This window comes from Delphinus delphis, chromosome 13 (assembly GCF_949987515.2).
Source record: "Delphinus delphis chromosome 13, mDelDel1.2, whole genome shotgun sequence".
NCBI classification, from domain to species: domain Eukaryota; kingdom Metazoa; phylum Chordata; class Mammalia; order Artiodactyla; family Delphinidae; genus Delphinus; species Delphinus delphis.
Genome location: NC_082695.1, coordinates 66646705 through 66669377, shown reverse-complemented (window position 1 = coordinate 66669377; position 22673 = coordinate 66646705). Strand labels below are relative to the sequence as shown.

The window sequence follows — 22673 nt, the reverse complement described above, 5'->3', positions numbered from 1 at the left end:
CATTTCATAAAGGAGGCAGCTAGGGGGGAATAGCTTTCTTTATCCTTAGATGGGCAATGATAGGGTCAGTCTCCAATTTCCAATTTCTGTCTCTCCTTTAAGCATCTTGGTTCTCATAATTCCCTAGTACCCACCTCTTCAACCACCATCATTCCACTCTCTCCTTTTAAAAATGAGATAAGAATGGGGACAGTTCTCCCATGGTCATATTTGAAATGCTGTAGTTCCCATTTCAATTGTCACAAAGCAATGAAGGAAAATGTCCTCAAGTCTGAGAATTCGCTACGTGATTAGAAATTCTTTCTAGATCTAAAACATCCACAGGCTTTAAGAAAAAGAATGAGCACATAATGATTTAATTGGCTTTCTCTTTTAATCAAAAACATACTTTGTTACAGAGTTCTCAGGAAAGGTTCAACTATTTTTTAGCCACAGACTTCAACCAGGCAAAAGTATACAAAAAGCCACAAAGGAACTACCAGCCTTAGCTAACCAGTTTCCCCAAAAGCAGAGGTTAAATGTGGCTCTTCTGTGAGTTTTGGCATAGCTGCATTCCTCTGACTTCCGAGAAGGAGACAGAGTTGGGAAGTACTATCACCAAATCTGTTCCCAACCCCTAGTCACCTCCTCCAAATGGTTCTGCAGCTCACCAGGTTTTCATCATCCAGGAGCTTTCACACTTTTCCCTTAAATCACATGTCCAAGGCATCGGCCAGAACCCAACTTGGAAGAAGTTTGCTGACTCTATGTTTGGCCTTTTAACCAATCCAAGCCCATGAGTCCTTCTATCAATGACAAGCAGCCACAGCAACAGCAGCTGGTTTCATTCCTTCCTTTCCAGCTACCACAGAGCTGGCCTCTACCAGGACTCCCCAATCCCCTACCCTTGACCCACCCCCCAAGGAAGGTTCTCAAGGTCCTTGAAAAAGCCAAGTCCATTAATTATACTCATCCAAGGATAGGCTGGAAGAGAACTCTGAAAGGAATGCTCCAGCCAAAAGTCTTCTAATCAAAATGGACCTAAAAAGAGCCAAAAATAAAGTGAATAATCATCCACTGGTATTAATTTCTTGAGTCATATAAACCATTTTAATTGACACAGTTCAAGGGAATTTCCCTGTTTTCAGAATAGAAGAGTTAAGAAACCAAAGACCCAAAGCAATGACCTCTAATAACCATTAGGCATTTACAGTAAGTTTTCAATCCATTTTAAAGAAAAAATTACCAGCACACAGTACTTAAGAGGATGGTGTCACACACATACCAACCCAAAAGGTAGAATATCATGACTCCAAAAAAAGCCTTAATACACCTTGAATAGAGATGATGGGAAAATAAGATAAAGGCTTTTCTCCATTTTTTTTTTTTTTAAGTATTTATTGCAGCCCCCAAGGCGGTGCTAGGCCTTTGGTTGAATTTAAGTTTTAAGGACATATTATGTAACTTCTTGTCCACAGAACAGTAATAAAATATCAAGCCTAGTCTCATTTGAATAATGTGGAAATAAGTAAAAAGCCCCCTCAGACAGCAGACCAAAGGTAAGGAAGAAATCAAAAACTGCTGCAAGGTAGGCAAGGTCACTTAAACTTCAGAGCTGGAAGAACTCATCTAGTCCAACTCCCTCATTTTACAGATGAGGCAACTGAGGCCCAAAGAAGGTAAATGACTTGCCCAAGGTCATACATCAAATTAGTGGCAGAGCGCAAACTAGAGAGTGCAACTATCTGGCCCCAGCCCAGAGCCACTACTAGTTTCCGGTTGAACAAGAACGCTAGTTCTGAGACCTATTGAGAAAGCATCTGAAATAAGCTGAAAATTATCCGCATCAATAGAGAGAAATGATTGTCTTCACTAGAGTTTTCTCCTTAGTTCTTCCTACATTTAAAAAAAAAAAAAAAGATGATGAAAGGAAAAGAAAAAAAGGTTCATTCACTCATTCAAGTCTGATGTTAAAATCCCTGAAAACATCAGCAATCACTTTAGCTACTCCTTGGGGCAGGATATCAGACCCTCAATTCTCATAAAGGCACCTAAAGGTCAAAAATATCTGTAGAGGAGGAAGGCCAGAAGATAGGACTCAAAAAGGGGACACCAAAACAAAACAAAATGACCCCCTCATTTTCCAAGGTTTTTATTTTTTTTGCTGTTCTTTTTCTTTTTGCTGGTGTCCTCTAGGTAATGGTATTGCCTCTGGCTATTGATGCTAACTTAGTAACCAACCCTTGTAACCCCAGTATTTGTTTGAGCAGCATTCAAGTGGAAGCAACTAAACCTTTCAAAGGGGAAAATTATGAATATGACTCATTTCTCTCTATCTGAACTACCTGAAACTCAGCAAGAATCAGGAAGCACACTAAGCAGTCAAACTGATATCAAATGCCAAAGCAGTGAAGTTCTTTTCAATACTTTACAGGAAACTTCCTTGGGTCCTGTCCCAGTTTGCCCTGGTGTTTTAAAGAAAGTTCTAATAAGTATGGTTATCTGGCTTCCTTGCCCAGTCGGGAAAATGAATCAGAAAGGGAAGACGGAACTAAGGGGAGGTATACTAGTAACACACAGGAAGTGGTTGCTGTCATTAAAGGGGCGGGGGGAGTATACCAAAACAAACATTCCAAACCATAGGAGTCTGCGACCATTTAATGCAGGTAAAACAGTCCCACATGTCTTAGCAGCCTCTAAAGTCTACAAGACAGGAGGCACAAAAGAAACACTGTATCTAGTATGTTCTCTAATATACATATCAAATAACTCCACCCAAAAAAATGGCCAAAGTAAAAAAAGTTTTACTGTTTAAATAAGGCAAGTTTGGATTATGCAGAAAATTCCATTCCACAGTGATACCAGATAAATAAGATAAACAACCTAGCAACACTGGGACAAGTGCTTACAGACAAGGCTGGGCCTGAGGATGCTATGAATAAGGCCACTAACTTTTTACATCCTTCCTGATATATCTTAGGAGAAAAGAAATTATCTACTTGTGAGGAAAAAATAGAAAGGTTGCACACAAGATTCTCATGCCCCATCTTCAATAATCTTGCAAAGGAGGACTTAGGTGATTATTTACAGATAGCTATCCGCAACAATGGGTTCTGCCTTTAGGAAGGAAAAAAAAAAGCATTTTTTCTATCTGCTAGTCTTAGCCAAACCCCATCCACAAAAGAGTTGTTAACTGACTTTACATACAGGTAATTGCTTTCATATACTCATTTACCCCAGTAACCTAAAATTCACCATTTTCCCAATCTGCTATTATTAAATGCCAGCAAAATGACTCAATGATGGAGGGAGCAACCTATAGAAACTATCAACAAAAAGGATTATTCTGCCTTACTGAGAATAAAACTTCTTCTTCCAAAAGGCTCTCAAAGAGGTTCTGAACTAATCTGATTTTGCATAATAGCTAGTAACTACTAACTAGTTACCACCAAACCAGGAATCGAAATACTTCACCATATATTCTTTAACCTCCACATATACTTAAGGAGCACCATGGAACATGTAAAATTTCCCTTCTTCAGATGGGCATGGTCAAAAAGACAACTGCAATAAACTTTCGAAATAAGATATTTATCATCTGGAAGACAGGACATTTTATTTTGCCTTCAATGTTCTATTACAAATACCCCCTCTCTACACTACACCCTTCCACACGAAAGTGGATTTTTAACTTTGAAATACAACACAGCTCATATGTGTTCATTTTATTTGGGTATTCTGAGTATGGTTATCCCTAAGCCAGGTCACTCAACCTGTAAACCTACAATGTTTACAGGAGGAATGGGACAGGCAACCTATTTGCCTATTAGGTCAATACAAACGAGCCATGCTTCTAGAAAAACAAGGTTATATGGCAGTGATTTATTATCATTATCTTTGTATACCAGGGGTAGTATACTATAAAAAATGACAGACTATATCCCACAAAAGAATCTACTCCCTGGAAAATAAAGGCAACACCATTTTGGATTTAAGGATTTCCCTTTGATAATGCACTGAAAGGCACTAGACAAAAGTGGAATGGGCCTCATACTGGATTGATTATAAAGGTACAAACCTGGTTCATCTCTCTCTCAGCTTCCACTGAAATTCAATATTCTGAGAGTCTCTGAGATATGAACTAGCTAGAGAAAACACACCCAGAACCATATACTCAGAGCAATCAGATTCCAAGAACTGTGGACACTATTCTACTCTTAAAATAGCCATAAAATCTTAAACACTGTGATTCTTTTAGTCTTACTCATCAAAGATGACTACCTCTAAGAAACGTAAATACTGTTCAACAACTATAAGCCCTCAGAAATAACTGATTATAACATACTAGATGTTTTCTCAAAAGCATGTGACTGAACCTAGGCACAAGTATAAAGCAATTAATAACTAGAAGTACTTCTATGTACTTGTCGTATTTTTATGGCTCTTTGCAAAAGGAAACCAAAGTGGGTGGCTTGGCCTGAAAGACAGACTACTTAGCAAATATTTTCCACAATACTTTCCCTAGATGATTAAACATGTAAACCTTCTTTAAAGTAGAATAGGAGGCAATGGATTATATCATAGCATGCTTGTGGTTCTAATCTAACATCCTCGATTTTTAAAATCTGTTATTCTAAAACTCTCTCCCCTCTTGCTCCTATTCTTCATTCACAATAAAACAGACCTAAGTAAAAAATTTCTAGAGAATGAAGATACCTTTTAAAAAATCTGCCAATAAAACGTAAAATCACCAAACTTTACAGATTAAGATTAGGTCTTTAACAGAAGTATCTGTAAGTACTCAAGAGTATAAATGAGTTGGTAGAAATGTTATTTTAAAAAACAAAATACAAGTAGCTTGGATCAAGATATGTTTAAATCACAGCAATAAGCAAACTCAGTGGTTTCTAGGACGGTCTTACTAAGAAGACCTAAGCAAAGAAGTAGAAGATTTGTTGATTTAAGTTGATATAAGGATGACTATCATGCATTAAGTGTTTCTCATGTCTCAAACTTGTAACACACCTGAAATAATCTTATTACACTTAGAAAGGCCCTCCATGAAGAAAGCAAAAACATCTGAAAGATAATCCTTGATTTATTTCACACTATTTATCCTGTAGACAACCTACTTATCTTATAGACAATCAGGCCTAGTTTTGCTACAGTAAAATAAAAGTTAAAAAAATAACCAACCCTACACTTGATACATAATGTCCATAGGGAAGTCCTGGTAGAGTGGGAGAAAAAAACCAAAGCTGCCCAATAGTACTGGCTGTTTGCCTGTCACTTAGTAGAAGGTGTCTCGCCACTAAGGTTGGACTCAAAAGTGCAAAAGAAAAAAAACTTAAAAATCAAACCTAGAATTCAACTTTGCATGTTGAGATTCAGTTTTATTTATGCTACTAGCTAAGTAAAAAGCATACATATTTTATCTGTGGTACAGTCAATACATTTGCAACTTTTCTACTTAAATTCTCTATACAAAGTCACTGCCAATTGATATGATCATTGATGGCAAAGGGCTTAGAATAACCAAAAGGTATAAAAAAGTTTGCAGTCTTGCCCCAAGATACAAAAACTGAATTTTAAACAATGTCATAACATACATGACTTAAACAGTATACGAAAAAAAAGTCACACATCAAATCAAGTACAAAAATATCCAAACTACCTATTATGAACGGTAATGTTTCCCTTATTCTGCACTGTATTTAACACAGAATTTAGCAATTCCCAAAATATTCATTATTTAGTTTAAGCACTGCCACCTTTGCAGAATGGTTAAGATATTAGATGGAGTGACACTGCTTTTAGTGTTTTTAAAAATACAAAACCTTTCCCTATGTTAATGAAGGAAAGAAATTCCTCCTCTAGGCTTCTTAGTAACCAACCCTGTGCCTAGAAATATAGAATACATCTACTGTTTAACAGGGCTAAAGTAGATTTCATGATAAATAGTTATCCAACAAAGATAACAAATGTAATTTTAAATGATATTCCTTTGGTAATTTTAAGGAATTCTCAATATACAGAGATTAGTGTTTTGCCTTGGCAAAAGAAAATTGAAGTCGCAAGACAATCTGAATTGAAATCATCTTCACTAGTTTAACTTGAAAAAAACATTTGCATAAAAGGTTATAATACATTACTATCTTCTTTTTTAAACACAGAGTAAAGTTGCTCTTGGTAAAATTAACTCACCCGCATGGCACAATATTTTGGAGTAAAGTATGTTCAACAATAACAACTCACACACAAGATAATATAGGTGAATTAACTTTGAGAACTTCTCTGCCTTTAAAATCAGCAATATTGAATTTATTCTGTAGAATAACACACATATCAATGTTCTGCATATAAAAGGCTCTAAAACATTTTAAAGGGCTAAATTTTCCAGCATTGGAATGATTCCTTCATACATAACTGGTGAAGATTTAATAAGAATGTGTTTTTCCTGATCTTCAAGCTCTGAGCCATGCCTGAAAAGTTCTAAATAGGAAAAAAAAAATTGTTTTAATCCAGTTTCTGTCTGCTAGGAGCAAGGCAGCAAACACATTTTTCAACCCCTTATGAAAAGATAAAGCAGAACAAAAGTGAAATATATCTTCAGATTATAAACAGGATTGCATTTTATAGTCCACCATCCTGATAATGTTAAGGGCCCCAACATTAAGTTAAAAGACCTCAGTCTAAAGGCTGTGGGTCGGCAATAGGCATGGTGTGAAGTACTTCATCTAGGAGCTGGAGGGCCCGGTGTAAGTGAATCTCAATCCAGCAAGGTGTTTCCTTGATGCTCTGTCTTGGGTAATCAGGCCCCCAGCCTTTCACAAAACTCATCCTGAGTATGCATAAACGACGAAGGTCATCAACACCGATTCCAGCAGCAGCTGACAAACCTAACAGAAAAGATTTAGATGACGTCAGAGGGACAGCTGATCTCTTCCCATCCTCCCTAAATCTTACATTAATAAGGTGATTAGCTTTCTTTACTTCATTCTCCCCAGCATATAACTTCTCTGTCAAGGTGCCAAAAAGTAAGTGTAGATCTATACTTTATCAACAGGGACTGAAAACTTTTGGTAAAGACCACCTACATTCCACATGGGTCTTCTAGCTACCATCAATTATGAATTACCACAATCCACCAACACCCCACCTGTTTTTCTCTTTAGAAGTGGAGGTGAAGGAATAAAAAACAACTTGTTTTTAAGAGGTAGTGCATGTCTACAGGTTGGTTCTAAGAACCTTACTGTCTGTCTAAACAGTCTAGTTCAGAGTAAGACATGACTAATAATGAGACAGTTAACAGTCCTGGTTCCACTAAGACTTCTTGGATGACCCAGATGATGTCTGTCTCTCAGTTTCACAATGTAACAGAGATAATACGTAATTACTCAACAGGGAGCAGTAGATGAGAATGAAAAATTTAATAATAGATCTGGATTCTTTAGTAAAAGCATGTTTATAACATCAAAACTAGCAAATTAATGGTTTAGATGCCCAAATCTTTTAAAAAATAAAATTTTCTAAATGAGTATGCCTTATCTACCTCTAAATTGTAAACTCCTGAACATAAGTCACAACGGAGACTCTGCATCTAATTTTCCAGAACATACAGTCATATAGTCAATCTGCATTCATCAATATTACAATGAAACTAATGGGAGGAATTTGTTATGTACTGTAGAGAAACCTGCAGGGCCACTGCAGTTTTCTTAGCCAGTGTGATTTGCTTACCACACTGAAGAGGTTAAGAACAGGGGTTGAATGAATCACTAGTTATGCCTTCAGACGTGGAAGATGGGTGCCACGTGTTTCCATCATAAAAGTCTATAGTCAGGAGTTTAACTCTGCAGTAAAAAATTCCCCATCAGTGTGAAACCTGGCACACAGTTCAATTTTACCCTAAAATTAAAAAAAAGTCTACAAGTTACCAAAATACCACCCTCACTTAGTTTTCTCTCCATGCTTAGCATACTTAAGAAAAAACTGGAGAGGTGCCTAACTCTGAAACTGAAATATGCTTTCCTTCTAGAATAAAGCAAAGCATGTCGGTGATCTCAACCCACCCTGGCTGGTGAGGCAAGAATTAAAAGCATCAGCAAAAAAAAGGGGAGACTGATCAATATAATATAATAACCCCCTTTCTCCTTTATCCCATACTCCCTTTTTTGATACAAAAAGAATGAACACAGGGTCCTAGACAAAGGGCAACTATTACAGAATAACAGTTTTCTTTTTTTTGTTTACAAATTCAAAAATGTTATCCCAGTAAAAAGAACTTTAATTTCTATTATTGCTTAAATTAACTAATCAACTGAGTCAATCAAGATAAAACGCCAACTATTGCACTTTAAAAAAAAAAAAATCAAAAGTATACTTACTGATAGCTGGGGCTATTCCACCTACTGATCCGGGGCCAGGGATGTTTCCTGCCACGGCTGCTGCCTGGGCAGCTGCTGCAGCTTGTGCAGTAGCTGCCTGTTGTTGCATCTGACGATGACACTGACGCAAATCAAAGACCTTAAAAAAAAGTATAAGTCTCATGCCATGAGTCCAGCAGAAAATATTCCATACATCAAAAACCAATGCATAAAACTCATAGCTTAATTCAGCTCTCAGAATTAAAGAATTCAAAATTTTAATTTTTTATGTATATGTAGTTCTTAGGAAAGGTGGCTTGAAGCTCACCAAGAGGCACATTTCACTATGAGGACAGCTTTGGCTGCCACAGCTCTCTGTATCCTTTATCTAGAGTTCAGTGTGGGGCAGCCATTATTGTCCTTGTGAAAAACCACACCACTGTGTAAAATGAACAGTTAAGAAATCATCCCTCCCTTTCATAACCAAATTGCTGAGAGTTTTCTTTAGGCTGAATCGATGGCCTAGATCATATGGCCAACTTCTTTTCTTTATCATTCTATTTGGAGGAGTGAATAAAAGGCACTGTCACTATATAAGAAAACAACTACATTTCTCAGAGATGCACACTTTAATCCATAGGAGCAAAATAACATGATATTTAGGACTTGTTTTAAAATACTTTAGAAACAGAGGAAAAAGAATAGATCAAGTAAATGTAAAATCTTAACAACTACTGAATCTCAGTGATAGATACATGGGATTTCATTAACTAGTTTCTCATTACTTTCTGTATGCTCGTGATAAAAAAAAAAATGCTTAGCTTTGAATCCTATCACTGATACCTGCTACCTACATGGGTTAAATTTCTTAACCTCTCTGAGGCCTCAATTTTCTTATCTATAAAATGGGAATGCTAAGTGTACATGCTTTTTTATAAGGTTGTTATAAACTTGGCATAGTATACAGTAAGCTGTCAATAAATGTTACTTATTATATTTTATTTTAGTTTTGGCCTCCCATGTAGCCATTGATCTTTCAGGATAAGTTAAGGAGTTCATAAGTAATTTCAATGTTCTTTATCAGCCATGCCAAGGGCTGGCATTTTTTAAAGCACTGGAAGATTACACAAGCAGAGTGATCATCTTAGAAGTTGCAAGAAAGGAAAACAAGGACAGAGTAGAAGCAAGACTGCTCAATGCACTTTTTTTATATCATTTTAATTTCTGAACCATGTGACTATATTCCTTTGTCAAGAGTAAATTACATTAAAAAAAATCCTTCTAGTATGCACAAAACCCAAATATAAGCAAGCATAATTATCCCTGACAATAAAAGAAATCAAAGAACGCATAACATAGTACTTTATCAGATAAACAACAGGTTTGAAACCCAAACCATTAGTTTTCAGATGCCTGAAAAATTCTGACTGTCTTTAGCCATGGTATTTACATGAAACATAAGAGCATACAACAACAATAAACAAGAGAACCCTCTCCAAACAGCAAACCACATTCCTATTTACTTATTTCTCTACTCAATGCCAATCTTCCAGCATCAATGACGGACAAAACTTAAGACTATCCCATTCTCTGAAGAGTTAGAAATTTGTCACAAATAGATGTATTTATTACCTGACCAAACTATCAGTCCTAAAAGGCTTCAGAACAGAAAGCATGACAAAGTCAGGTCTGGAAATCAGAAATCCCACAATGCCCAGAACAAAACCCACTGTTTTTTCAAGATTCCCAAGAGTCCATTAGATTCTGAAATTTTCCACTGGGCTCTCTGACCTCTTAGAAGGCATCACCTAGCACAGTACAAAGTGGGACTCAAATATTTGAAATGCCAAATAGCTCTACAACCACTTCTTTTTAAAGAAAGAAACTAACAAATCTTATTTTTTAGAGCAGTTTTAGGCTCAAGATAAAACTGGGTAAAAAGTAAAGTGAGCTCTGCCTCCCTACTCAATCACAGCCTCCCCCACCGTCAACGCCCCGCACCACAGTGGTGCCCCTGCTACATCGATGAACCTACCCTGACACACCGTTATCACTCCAAATCACAGGCTACATTAGGGTAACTCTTGGTTTTATAATTCTATGGGTTTAGACAAATGTATAACGACACGTATCCAACGTTGTAGTGCCATACAGAGTACTTTCACTACCCTAAAAATCCTCTGCGCACTGCCTATGAGTTCTTCCCTCCTCTCTATCCCTGGAAACCACTCATCTTCTTACCGTCTCCATAGTTTTACCTTTTCCAGAATGTCACAGAGTTGGAGTCATACAACATGTATGTAGCCTTTTCAGATTGGCTTCTTTCACTTAGTAATATGCATTTTAGGTTCCTCCATGTCTCTTCATGACTTAATAGCTCATTTCTTTTTAGTGCTGAATAACATTCCACTCTGTGGATGTACCACAGTTTATTTACCCATTCACCTACTAAAGGACATGTTGGTTGTTTCTAAGTTTTTGGCAGCTGTGAATAAAGCTGCTGTAAACATCCGTGTGTAGGTTTTCGTGTGGACATACATTTTCAAATCATTTGGGTGGATATTAAGGAGTGTGACTGATGGATCATATGGTTAGAATACATTTAGCTATGTAAGAAACTACCAAACTGTCTTCCAAAGTAGCTGTACCATTTTGCATTTCCACCAGTAATGAATGAGAGTTCCTGTTGCTCCACATCCTGGCCAGCATTTGGTTTTGTCAGTGTTTTGGATCTTAGCCATTCTACTAGTATGTAGTGGTATCTCACTGTTGTTTTAATTCACAATTCCCTAATGACATGAACTTGAACATCTATTCATATGCTTACTTGCTATCAATGTATCCTCTTCACTGAAGCATCTATTCAGGTCTTTTGCCCATTTTTTAATCAGGTTGTTCTCTTACTGTTAAGTTTTAAGTGTTTTCTATATTTTCGATAACAGTCCTTTATCAGATGTGTCTTTTGCAAATATATTCTCCCACTCTGTGGCTAATCATCTCATTCTCTTGACACTGTCCTTCGTAGAGCAGCCATTTTTAATTTTAATGAGGTCCAGCCTATCAACTGTTTCTTTCATGGATCCTGCATTTGATGTTGTATCTAAAAAGTCATTGCCATACCCAAGGTCATCTCCTATGTTATCCTCTAAGAGGTTTATGTTTCACATTTAGGTCTTTACAACCACTTAAAAAAAATTTTTTTTAACCATCATTAACCTAGTATGGCCCGGGAGGAGGGAATACAGCTTACTTATAAATTCCCAGGGTTCAATATGTTCTCAACATATCCCCACCTCCACCACGAGTTATTAAAAATAACCAAGAGATATTCACACATAGGTTCTTTACAATATGTTATAAACAATCATAATTACGACTGTCTTAATTACGACTCTCTAAATCTATGCTAACACCAGGAGCACATATTAACCACAGAGATGAAATTTTAAACCTTTTATCTGCAGATGTAGTAAAAACGATTCATTAAGCACCTCAGCAAACCTTCTTTCCACATGGGTTATTTATGTAATTACAGCACCCACACCAAAAGACATATTATTGGCTATACTGCTAACTAAAACTCAGGCTGCCTCCCCACTGTATACTCTGTCTATACCATAATAGGTTTCATCTGTTATACTGGATAGTAAAATTAAGGCTTTCATTGAAATGCAACCATCTTCCTTTCAAAATTTGACTGAGTTGTTGATAAAAACAATTCAAAGTAACCAAAGGTTTTAAATATTCTTTTTGGCTCAGATCCAAAACATATTTCATCACCACCCCTGGGCTAATCAACAATTTACCTCTGATTTCATTTATTTAAACACATTTCCTGTGGTTACTCTCATATAAGTTTATTACAAACTTATTATTTAACAAAGGTGAGTGTCTTCAGGATATTCCCTTTCAACCAGGAGTCAAATTTTGGCATTCTTCTTTATAAGGCTCAATTACAGTACTCTGTTTAAATCAACACCAAGAAATAGTAATCCAGAAAGAGAAACAGATAATTGTGTTGGTGGTATACCGGGCATCTGAATATAAGACTGCTTTAAGGACTTGCTAAGTAATCTGACCTGGAGGTAAGAATCATGATATATAGTAACTGGGAATAAATTTAAGTGGGATCATAATAACCTTCAACCTAGTCCAGCTGTGGTTTAGAAACACAGCCTGCCCCCTGCCCCTAACATATGTGTTCAAAAACAAACCTGACTCATCATCATAAGAGAAATGCATATCAAAAACCACCACAATGAGATACCACTTCACACCCTCTAGGATGGCTAAAATCAAAAAGACAGATAGCAACAAGTATTCATGAGACTGTAGAGAAATCAGAAACTTCATATACTGCTGCTGTAAATATAAAATGCTACAGCCACTTTGGAAAACAGTTTGGCAGTCCCTTAAAAAGTTACACAGAGTTATTTTATGATCCAGCAATTCCACTCCTTGGTATATGCAAGAGAAATGAAGACGTATGTTCACACAAAAATCTGTACGTGAATGTTCATAGTGGTATTATTCATAATATAGCCAAAAAGTAGAAACTCGTATGTCCATCAACTGATGAATGGATAAACAAAATGTGGTATATGGAATATCATTCAGCCCTAAAAGGAATTAAGTACAGATATATGCTACATGGATGAAGCTTGAAAACATTATGCTTAGTGAAAGAAGTCACAAAAGACCACATTATATGATTCCATTTATAAAAACTGTTCAGAGTAGGCAAATCTATAGAGAGAAAAAGTAGGTTAGTGGTTGTCTAGAGCTGGCGGAAATGGGTTGTTGGGAGGTAACAGCTAAAGAGTACAAGGTTTCTTTCTGGGGTGAAGAAAATGTTCTAAAATTGATTGTGGTGATGGTTGCACAACTCTGTGAATATACTAAAAATCACTCAATTGTACTCTTTTAATGGGTGAATTATATGGTATGTGAATTATCTCAGTATCTCAAAAAAACTCTTAAAAAACCTGAGTGTCTACTGCTTAAGCAACAAAAACAAAACAGATCTTACTTTTGAAAGCAAAAGAGCAATGCCACTTAAACAGAATTCAAACATTTGCTCCATTTAAAGCTTGTAAAATGCCATTTTGTTACATCAGATTTTCATAAATATAAGGTGACTGCTATATCATAAGAGAAGCAGGAAAAAAAAATCAACATCTTAGGAGAAAAAAAAATACAATTTAGTCCTAGCCTCTTGGTTTATAAAATGAAAGAATGGTTCTTTAAACCTATGTTTTCCTCATTTTAACTAAAAAGAAAAAAATGTGTTTGTGTGTATGTATGTGTATTGGGGGTAGGGATGGATTCCCCCATGTGGACTCCCCAATGTAAGGGCACTCCTTCCAAGGGTTCCTGTATCTGTATGCAATTCACCCCAGTAACATGATCTCTGGTGAAAATCTACCTGACAACCTAAACTTTAGTTACTGCGGCCCAAAAAATTAGTAAATGAAGAAAAGGCCAATGGTTAGATTTAGGATAAACTTGCATCTCTTTCTGGCTAATGAGAAGACTCTTCTGAAGAACAATATACTTAGTAAACAGAAATAACTATTTTAAAATCTTAGTTAATATAACAAAAATGGGATTTTTTTACTCCACTAAAATGTACCACAAGAGAGTTATTTATTGTTCAAGGCAAAAGTCTGAGATTGCTATAAAAATCTATCCATGACAGTGGTTTATCAAGTGATGACACGTCTCATACCTGGGTGGCTTTTCAAGGACCATTTGTACCAAAATAGAGATCCTACATTATTTGACAATCCTAGAAATTAATTATACAAGATTCCACATTTTTTAAGCTTAAATGTTTTAAATACTACCTCATATCCGTTAAGTTCATAACTACTGTCTGGCACAAAGTATATATTCAACACTGTAGTCCTCTGTCCATTCACTTCTAATTGCACAAGTAATCCAGAGACTTGTAGTCAAGATGGATGCATAGTTATGCATAATCACCTTTGCTCTCTGCTCCAAACATATACAAAGGCTAGAAAAACTATTAAAAATAGATATCTTCCAAGCCAATCATAAAATTCATGTGGAAATCCAAGGGGCTGGCAATAGCCAAAATAATCCTGAAAAATTACAAAGTTGGAGAGCTCGCACTCCCCAATTTCAAAACTTCCTACAAAGCTATAGCAATCAAGAAAGGGTAGTACTGTCACAAGGATAGATATATACAGCAACGAAATAGAATTGATGGCCCAGAAAAAACCCTTTTATCACTTAAGGTCAATTGAGTTTTCAACAGGGTGTCAAGATAATTCAATAAGGGAAAGAACAGTCTTTTGAACAAATGGTTGCTGGAACAACTGGTGCTCATACAAAAGAACAATCCTTTCCCTACACCATACACAAAAATTCACTCAAAATGGATCATAGACCTAAATGTAAGACCTAAAAGTATAAAACACTTAGAAGAAAACATAGGCATAAATCTTCATGACCTTGCCTTAGGCAATGGTTTCTTAGATATGACACCAAAAGCACAAGCAACCAAAGAATAGATAGACTATACTAAATTTTAAAACTTTTGTGCTGCAAATCATTATCATGCAAAAAGTGAAACACGAGCCAAAGAATGGAAGAAGATATTTGCAAATCATGTATTTGATAAAGGACTGATACCCAGAATATATAAAGAACGCTTATAACAATAATAAAAAGACTAAAAAATCCAATTAAAAAATGGGAAAAGATCTGAACAGACATTTCTCCAAAGAAGATACACAAATGGCCAATAAATACACAAAAAGAAGTTCAACATTATTAGCCATTAAGGAAATGCAAATCAAAACCACAATGAGGCAGATACCACTTCATATCCACTAGGATGGCTAAAATAAAAAAGGCAGATAATAACAAGTGTTTGTGAGAATATAGAGAAACAGAAACCCTCCATATATATTGCTGGTGGAAATGTAAAACAGCACTACCATTCTGGAGAACAGTCTGGCAGTCCCTCAAAAAGTCAGACATAGAGTTATCTTATGATCCAGCAACTCCACTCCTAGGCATATATCCAAGAAAATGAAAAAAATACATCTACCTAAAAACTTATACATGACTATTCATAGCAGCATTATTCATAATAGCCAAAAAGCAGACACAACTCATGTCCATTAACTTATGATGGATAAACAAAATCCACAGTGGAGAGCAAGGACGAAAGACAGAAGGTACTTGGGGTACCAGCACCAAACAGGTGTAGAGGACAGGAATTTGACTTCTCAGAGTGATATGGAATGAGAAAACAGGCTCTCCAAGGGCTACAACTGGGCACCTGCCCATAAATCAAGTGCTGGTAAAACAGTTTGACAGTTAATTCAGAAATGCAATTAGGAATAAAATTCTTGTCCATGGCATAGGAAAGCATCAGAGAAATCTATGCAACAGGAAATTAGGCCCTGAGCATACCTGGGGATTGGAACTCAATTTCCTCAAGGGACAAAAATTCCTCTACCTTCTAAATATAAGAATTGGTCCTGAGATGTGGATCCCAGGGTGCCAGACTAAGGCAGAACTGCCCTACAGGGAGAAGCCATGACAGGAAGGAAAAAATAAAAAATAAAATCTCTTGAGAAAAACTTGCCAACAAATATTAAACAGACTACAAAGCATACGAGGAAACACAGCACCACTTAAAAATAATAAAGCACAAATAAGCAAAATTCCTTGTGGAAAAATTAGAAAACACAAATAAAGATAATTCTATTTGTGTGCTAAGCAATTTCCTAGGACTAAGTGATGAGGCAGAGTTAATTCCACTAACTTACAATAGCTAATCTTAAACATGCTGAGGATGATGGTGAAAAATCTGAAATTAGAAATATATTTAGGGTATCTAATTACCATCTTCCACTTTCAAAAACAGTGTATGTTATAAATTAAAATAGGTTGAATATGTAATAATTAATGAAAAATACTTCAGGCTTAATTTGCAAAATAATAGTAAATAAAACTATTTAATGCACAAAATAACTAACCTTAAAAAAAGTGGTACTGAAGAATTTTTCATTTCTCAGTTCTTAATGTGAAAAGCTATACTTTTAGAATTCCCTTCCATAAAATCCTAAAGGTTGGCTAAGATGCAATTTCAGAGTCTGAGTTTTACATATTTTATATCAAAGGAAATTTGGAGGTTTCACTCAGTATTTTCAAGAGCCTGTGTATTACCCTAAAACATTTAACAAATTTGCTAATAAAACAATAGGGCATGAATGCATCCACAAAACTAAATAACCAATCATATCAATAAAAGTGCCCAGGGAATGTGTTTTATATACAAACATAATTTCTTATTTAATACATAAAGAGACATTTTTACACTCCTCCCACCTCCATCTCAATTCTTTAAACAACAAACAGAGCTTTCCAAGTCTAAAATATTTGAGTAAAATTGCAACTAACCTTTATATATGCACTTGGGTAGATCTTATGAACAGCGTCTCCAGGTGCACGCCCAGCTTCTCTGTCCAAGTAGTAGCTCTGTACAAAGACTGCGTGGTCACTAAGGCACCTGACCCAAACATCACCTTCACCTTTACATTCCAACTGCACACCTTTGCCTATGTGCAACCTTAGGAAGAAAAAGTGAATCACATTTCATTTTGATAAGTATTTAAAAATAAATTTTAGTTCAGATTATATAGCATACCCAATACTGAAAAATTTTAAAGAATAAAGGACATTATATAACACCATAACCAAAAGATAGCCACTGTTAACATTTCTGTATGTTTATTTTTTTTAGTATCCTATTCATATGTAATAATGATGAACATTCACATAATGCTTATTATGTGTCAGGAACATTCGATATAAATTCTCACTTAACCTTCACAATTCAATTTAAATTAATTTAAAAATTCAGTTAATCACATGAGCCAAATTTTAACTGCTCAACAGCTACATGTGGCTAGAAGTTACTATACTGGACAGCACAGATATAAACCATTTCCTTCATCACAGAAAATTCTATTAGACAGCACTGGCTTAGAGAGTAGATAATTTGCCAAAATCACACAGCTAGGGATAGAGCCAAGATTATGTGCTTATGCACACACACATTTCCTTAAAGAGTTGAGATCACACAGTACCTAAAATTGTGTATGTTTTCCTGTAATATTTCATCTTAAGTATTTACATTTGATTATGTAAACTTTTTATATTTTAATGACTGCATAAAAATGAAAGTGTATTAAAATTTACTTAACCATTTACCTTTTATTATCAGTCTTCCATTATAAATAACACCTGTGGAAACATGTCTTCATTTTATGTTATTTCCTCTCAGTAAATTTGGAGAAATACCATACAATCAGAGGAAATAAAAACTAGTTTTCAAACTGGGTTCCAAAAGGTCTAGTTATGATGCAAAACACAGAAACCTCACTGACTTTTAAAAAACACGGTATTTTATCATCTTTTAAATAACAAACATCTACAATTCAAATGAAATGCTTACAAATTCTGAATTTTCAAGACGATCTTTATTCTTTTATATCCGAAAACATAATTTACATTGAAAGATATCTCTGAATAAAAGACAATGTACTATGTTCAATTTTTAAAATTAACTATCTAACTATACAATCAATACCTTGCTCTCTCAATGGCTTCTGTCCTGTGGACATTGGAGAGTTGACCCAAGCAAAAGCGATCTCCTCCAGAAGGGTCTACATAACCATCAACAGTAACAACAGGACAGCTTGAAGGAACCTTAAACGTCTCTCCTACTTGAACATCCATTTCAAAGTAAGCAATGGAACACCAATACTCAGGAGCTATAGGAGATAAATGGGAGAGAACAGCCAATCATGTGAGAAAGATTTAAGGCTTTCACTTTCACTCCATATGACAAAGCTTTTCTTAAAGGGTGAAGGAAAGAGAGAGCCCACACAAGAATTTATAATGCATTATAAAGTACGCACTGCCATGACTTCTACTTTTCAGCTTAGTATCTTACATTCTTGAAACTTAAAGTCATTTTTAAAATCTGGAATTTGGTTCTTACCTGAAAGTACCCAATCAACAGGGAATTTAAAAAACGGAAATTAGAAACATAAATTTTTTTACCATGATGTTTCATCTAACTGCACATAATATTTTCTACGTAGTTTGAACTTTTATTTTTTTTTAAAGCACACTGATTCTAATACGTATTTCAGAGAAGTGTTCTTGAATAACATCAATCTATGGTATATATTTATAGATCCCTAAATGAGAGAGAGGGCATAACCAAGCCAGACATCACAGACAAGAGTCAAGGTTAATTACACTCCAACTACACAGTTTCTGTGAGCAGGATTTTTCAGTTGTCTCTTGGATGAAAGGTCATTTGTCCCATCTGTATTTTTAGTGAAGTCCATTCATGTTAACTACTATAATTTTTTTAAATTGTTTTTTTACATAGCAGGTTCTTATTAGTCATCCATTTTATATACATCAGTGTCGACATGTCAATCCCAATCTCCCAATTCATCACACTGCTTTTCCCCCCACCGCTTTCCCCCCTTGGTGTCCATACGTCCGTTCTCTACATCTGTGTCTCAATTTCTGCCCTGCTAACTGGTTCATCTGTACCATTTTTCTAGGTTCCACATATATGCGTTAATATACAATATTTGTTTTTCTCTTTCTGACTTACTTCAGTCTGTATGAGAGTCTCTAGATCCATCCACGTTTCTACAAATGACCCAATTTGTTCCTTTTTATGGCTGAGCAATATTCCATTGTATATATATACCACATCTTCTTTATCCATTTGTCTGTCGATGGGCATTTAGGTTGCTTCCGTGTCCTGGCTATTGTAGATAGTGCTGCAATGAACGTTGGGGTGCATGTGTCTTTTTGAATTATGGTTTTCTCTGGGTATATGCCCAGTAGTGGGATTGCTACGTCATATGGTAGTTCTATTTTTAGTTTTTTAAGGAACCTTCATACTGTTCTCCATAGTGGCTGTATCAATTTACATTCCCACCAACAGTGCAAGAGGGTTCCCTTTTCTCCACATCCCCTCCAGCATTTATTGTTTGTAGATTTTCTGATGATGCCCATTCTAACTGGTGTGAGGTGATACTTCATTGTAGTTTTGATTTGCATTTCTCTAATAATTAGTGATGCTGAGCAGCTTTTCATGTGCTTCGTGGCCATCTGTATGTCTTCTTTGGAGAAATGTCTATTTAGTTTTTCTGCCCATTTTTGGATTGGGTTGTTTTTTTTTAATATTGAGCTGCATGAGCTCTTTATATATTTTGGAGATTAATCCTTTGTCCATTGATTCATTTGCAAATATTTTCTCCCATTCTGAAGGTTGTCTTTTGGTCTTCTTTGTAGTTTCCTTTGCTGTGCAAACAGTTTTAAGTTACATTAGGTCCCAATTGTTTATTTTTGTTTTTATTTCCATTACTGTAGGAGGTGGACCAAAAAAGATCTTGCTGTGATTTACATCAGAGTGTTCTTCCTATGTTTTCCTCTAAGAGATTTATAGTGTCTGGTCTTACATTTAGGTCTCTAATCCATTTTGAGTTTATTTTTGTGTATGGTGTCAGGGAGTGTTCTAATTTCATTCTTTTACATGTAGTTGTCCAGTTTTCCCAGCACCACTTATTGAAGAGACTGTCTTTTCTCCATTGTATATCCTTGCCTCCTTTGTCATAGATTAGTTGAGCATAGGTGCATGGGTTTATCTCTGGGCTTTCTATCTTGTTCCATTGATCTATGTTTCTGTTTTTGTGCCAGTACCATAATGTCTTGATTACTGTAGCTTTGTAGTATAGCCCAAAGTCAGGGAGTCTGATTCCTCCAGCTCTGTTTTTTTTCCCTCAAGAGTCCTTTGGCTATTCGGGGTCTTTTGTGATTCCATAAAAATTCTAAGATTTTTTGTTCTAGTTCTGCAAAATATGACATTGGTAATTTGATAGGGATTGCACTGAATCTGTAGATTGCTTTGGGTTGTAGAGTCATTTTCACAATATTGATTCTGCCAATCCAAGAACATGGTGTATCTCTCCATCTGTTGGTATCATCTTTAATTTCTTTCATCAGTGTTTTATAGTTTTCTGTATACAGGTCTTTTGTCTCTCTAGGTAGGTTTATTCCTAGGTATTTTATTCTTTTTGTTGCAATGGTAAATGGGAGTGTTTCCTTAATTTCTCTTTCAGATTTGTCATCATCAGTGTATAGGAATGCAAGAGATTTCTGTACATTAATTTTGTATCCTGCAACTTTACCAAATTCATTGATTAGCTCTAGTAGTTTTCTGGTAGCATCTTTAGGATTCTCTATGTATAGTATCATATCATCTTCAAACAGTGATAGTTTTACTTCTTTTCCAATCTGTATTCCTTTTACTTCTCTTTCTTCTCTGATTGCGGTGGCTAGGACTTCCAAAATTATGTTGAATAACAGTGGTGAGAGTGGACATCCTTGTCTTGTTCCTGATCTTAGAGGAAATGCATTCACTTTTTCACCACTGAGAATGTTTGTTGTGGGTTTGTCGTATATGGCCTTTATTTTGTTGAGGTAGGTTCCCTCTATGCCCACTTTCTGGAGAGTTTTTATCATAGATAGGTGATGAATTTTGTCAAAAGCTTTTCTGCATCTACTGAGATGATCATATGGTTTTTATTCTTCAATTTGTTAATATAGTGTTATCACATTGATTTGCATATATTGAAGAATCCTTGAATGCCTGGGATAAATCCCACTTGATCATGGTGTATTATCCTTTTAATGTGTTGTTGGATTCTGTTTGCTAGTATTTTCTTGAGGATGTTTGCATCTATATTCATCAGTGATATTGGTCTATAACTTTCTTTTTTTTGTAGTATCTTTGTCTGGTTTTGGTATCAGGGTGATGGTGGCCTCGTAGAATGAGTTTGGGGCTGTTCCTTCCTCTGCAATTTTTTGGAAGAGTTTGAGAAGGATGGGTGTTAGCTCTTCTCAAAATGTTTGATAGAATTCACCTGTGAAGCCATCTGGTCCTGGACTTCTGTTTGTTGGGAGATTTTTAATCACAGTTTCAATTTCATTGCTTGTGATTGGTCTGTTCATATTTTCTATTTCTTCCTGTCTTGGAAGGTTATACCTTTCTAAGAGTTTGTCCATTTCTTCCAGGTTGTCCATTTTATTAGCAGAGTTGCTTGTAGCAGTCTCTTAGGATGCTTTGTATTTCTGCGGTGTCTGTTGTAACTTCTCCTTTTTCATTTCTAATTTTATTGATTTGAGTCCACTCCCTCTTCTTCTTGATGAGCCTGGCTAATGGTTTATCTATTTTGTTTATCTTCTCAAAGAACCAGCTTTTTGCTTTATTGATTTTTTTTTTTTTTTGCGATATGTGGGCCTCTCACTGTTGTGGCCTCTCCTGTTGTGGAGCACAGGCTCCGGAGGCGCAGGCTCAGCAGCCATGGCTCACAGGCCTAGCCGCTCCACGGCATGTGGGATCTTCCCGGACCGGGGCACGAACCCGTGTCCCCTGCATCGGCAGGCGGACACTCAACCACTGCGCCACCAGGGAAGCCCTGCTTTATTGATTTTTGCTACTGTTTTCTTTGTTTCTACTTCATTTATTTCTGCTCTGATCTTTATGATTTCTTTCCTTCTACTAACTTTGGGTTTTGTTTGTTCTTCTTTCTCTAGTTCCTTTAGGTGTAAGGTTAGATTGTTTATTTGAGACGTTTGTTGTTTCTTGAGGTAGGATTGTATTGCTATAAACTTCCCTCTTAGAATTGCTTTTGCAGCATCCCATAGGTTTTGGATCGTCGTGTTTTCATTGTCATTTGTCTCTAGGTATTTTTTGATTTTCTCTTTTATTTCTTCAGTGATCTCTTGGTTATTTAATAACGTATGGTTTAGCCTCCACGTGTTTGTGTTTTTTACGTTTTTTTCCCTGTAACTGATTTCTAATCTCATAGCGTTGTGGTCAGAAAAGATGCTTGATATGATTTCAATTTTCTTAAATTTACTGAGGCTTGATTTGTGACCCAAGATGTGATCTATCCTGGAGAACTTTCTGTGTGCACCTGAGAAGAAACCGTAATCTGCTGTTTTGGGATGGAATGTTCTATAAATATCAATTAAATCTATCTAGTCTATTGTGTCATTTAAGGCTTGAGTTTCCTTATTAATTTTCTGTTTGGATGATCTGTCCATTGGTGTAAGTGAGGTGTTAAAGTCCCCCACTATTATTGTGTTACTGTCGATTTCCTCTTTTAGAGCTGTTAGCAGTTGCCTTATGTATTGAGGTGTTCCTATGTTGGGTGCATATATAATTGTTATATCTTCTTCTTGGATTGA

At 35.9% G+C, this 22673-nt stretch overlaps 1 protein-coding gene across 2 annotated transcripts in view; it reads right to left on the bottom strand.

Moving 5' to 3' along the window:
- Window positions 1-350: 350 nt before the first annotated feature.
- Window positions 351-22673, bottom strand: part of SMAD4 (SMAD family member 4) — a 60621-nt gene continuing 38298 nt past the window's right edge. Inside the window, exons 9-13 of one of the 2 annotated variants that reach the window (XM_060029077.1) lie at window positions 17977-18160; window positions 16785-16953; window positions 8367-8505; window positions 6666-6878; window positions 351-1020 (exon numbers count right to left, since the gene is read on the bottom strand). In XM_060029077.1, the coding sequence (XP_059885060.1) occupies window positions 6667-6878; window positions 8367-8505; window positions 16785-16953; window positions 17977-18160 (704 nt within the window). In that variant the 3' untranslated portion in view covers window positions 351-1020; window position 6666. Of the gene's footprint in view, window positions 6879-8366; window positions 8506-16784; window positions 16954-17976; window positions 18161-22673 lie in introns of both variants that reach the window. The other variant, XM_060029076.1, reaches the window with a different exon arrangement.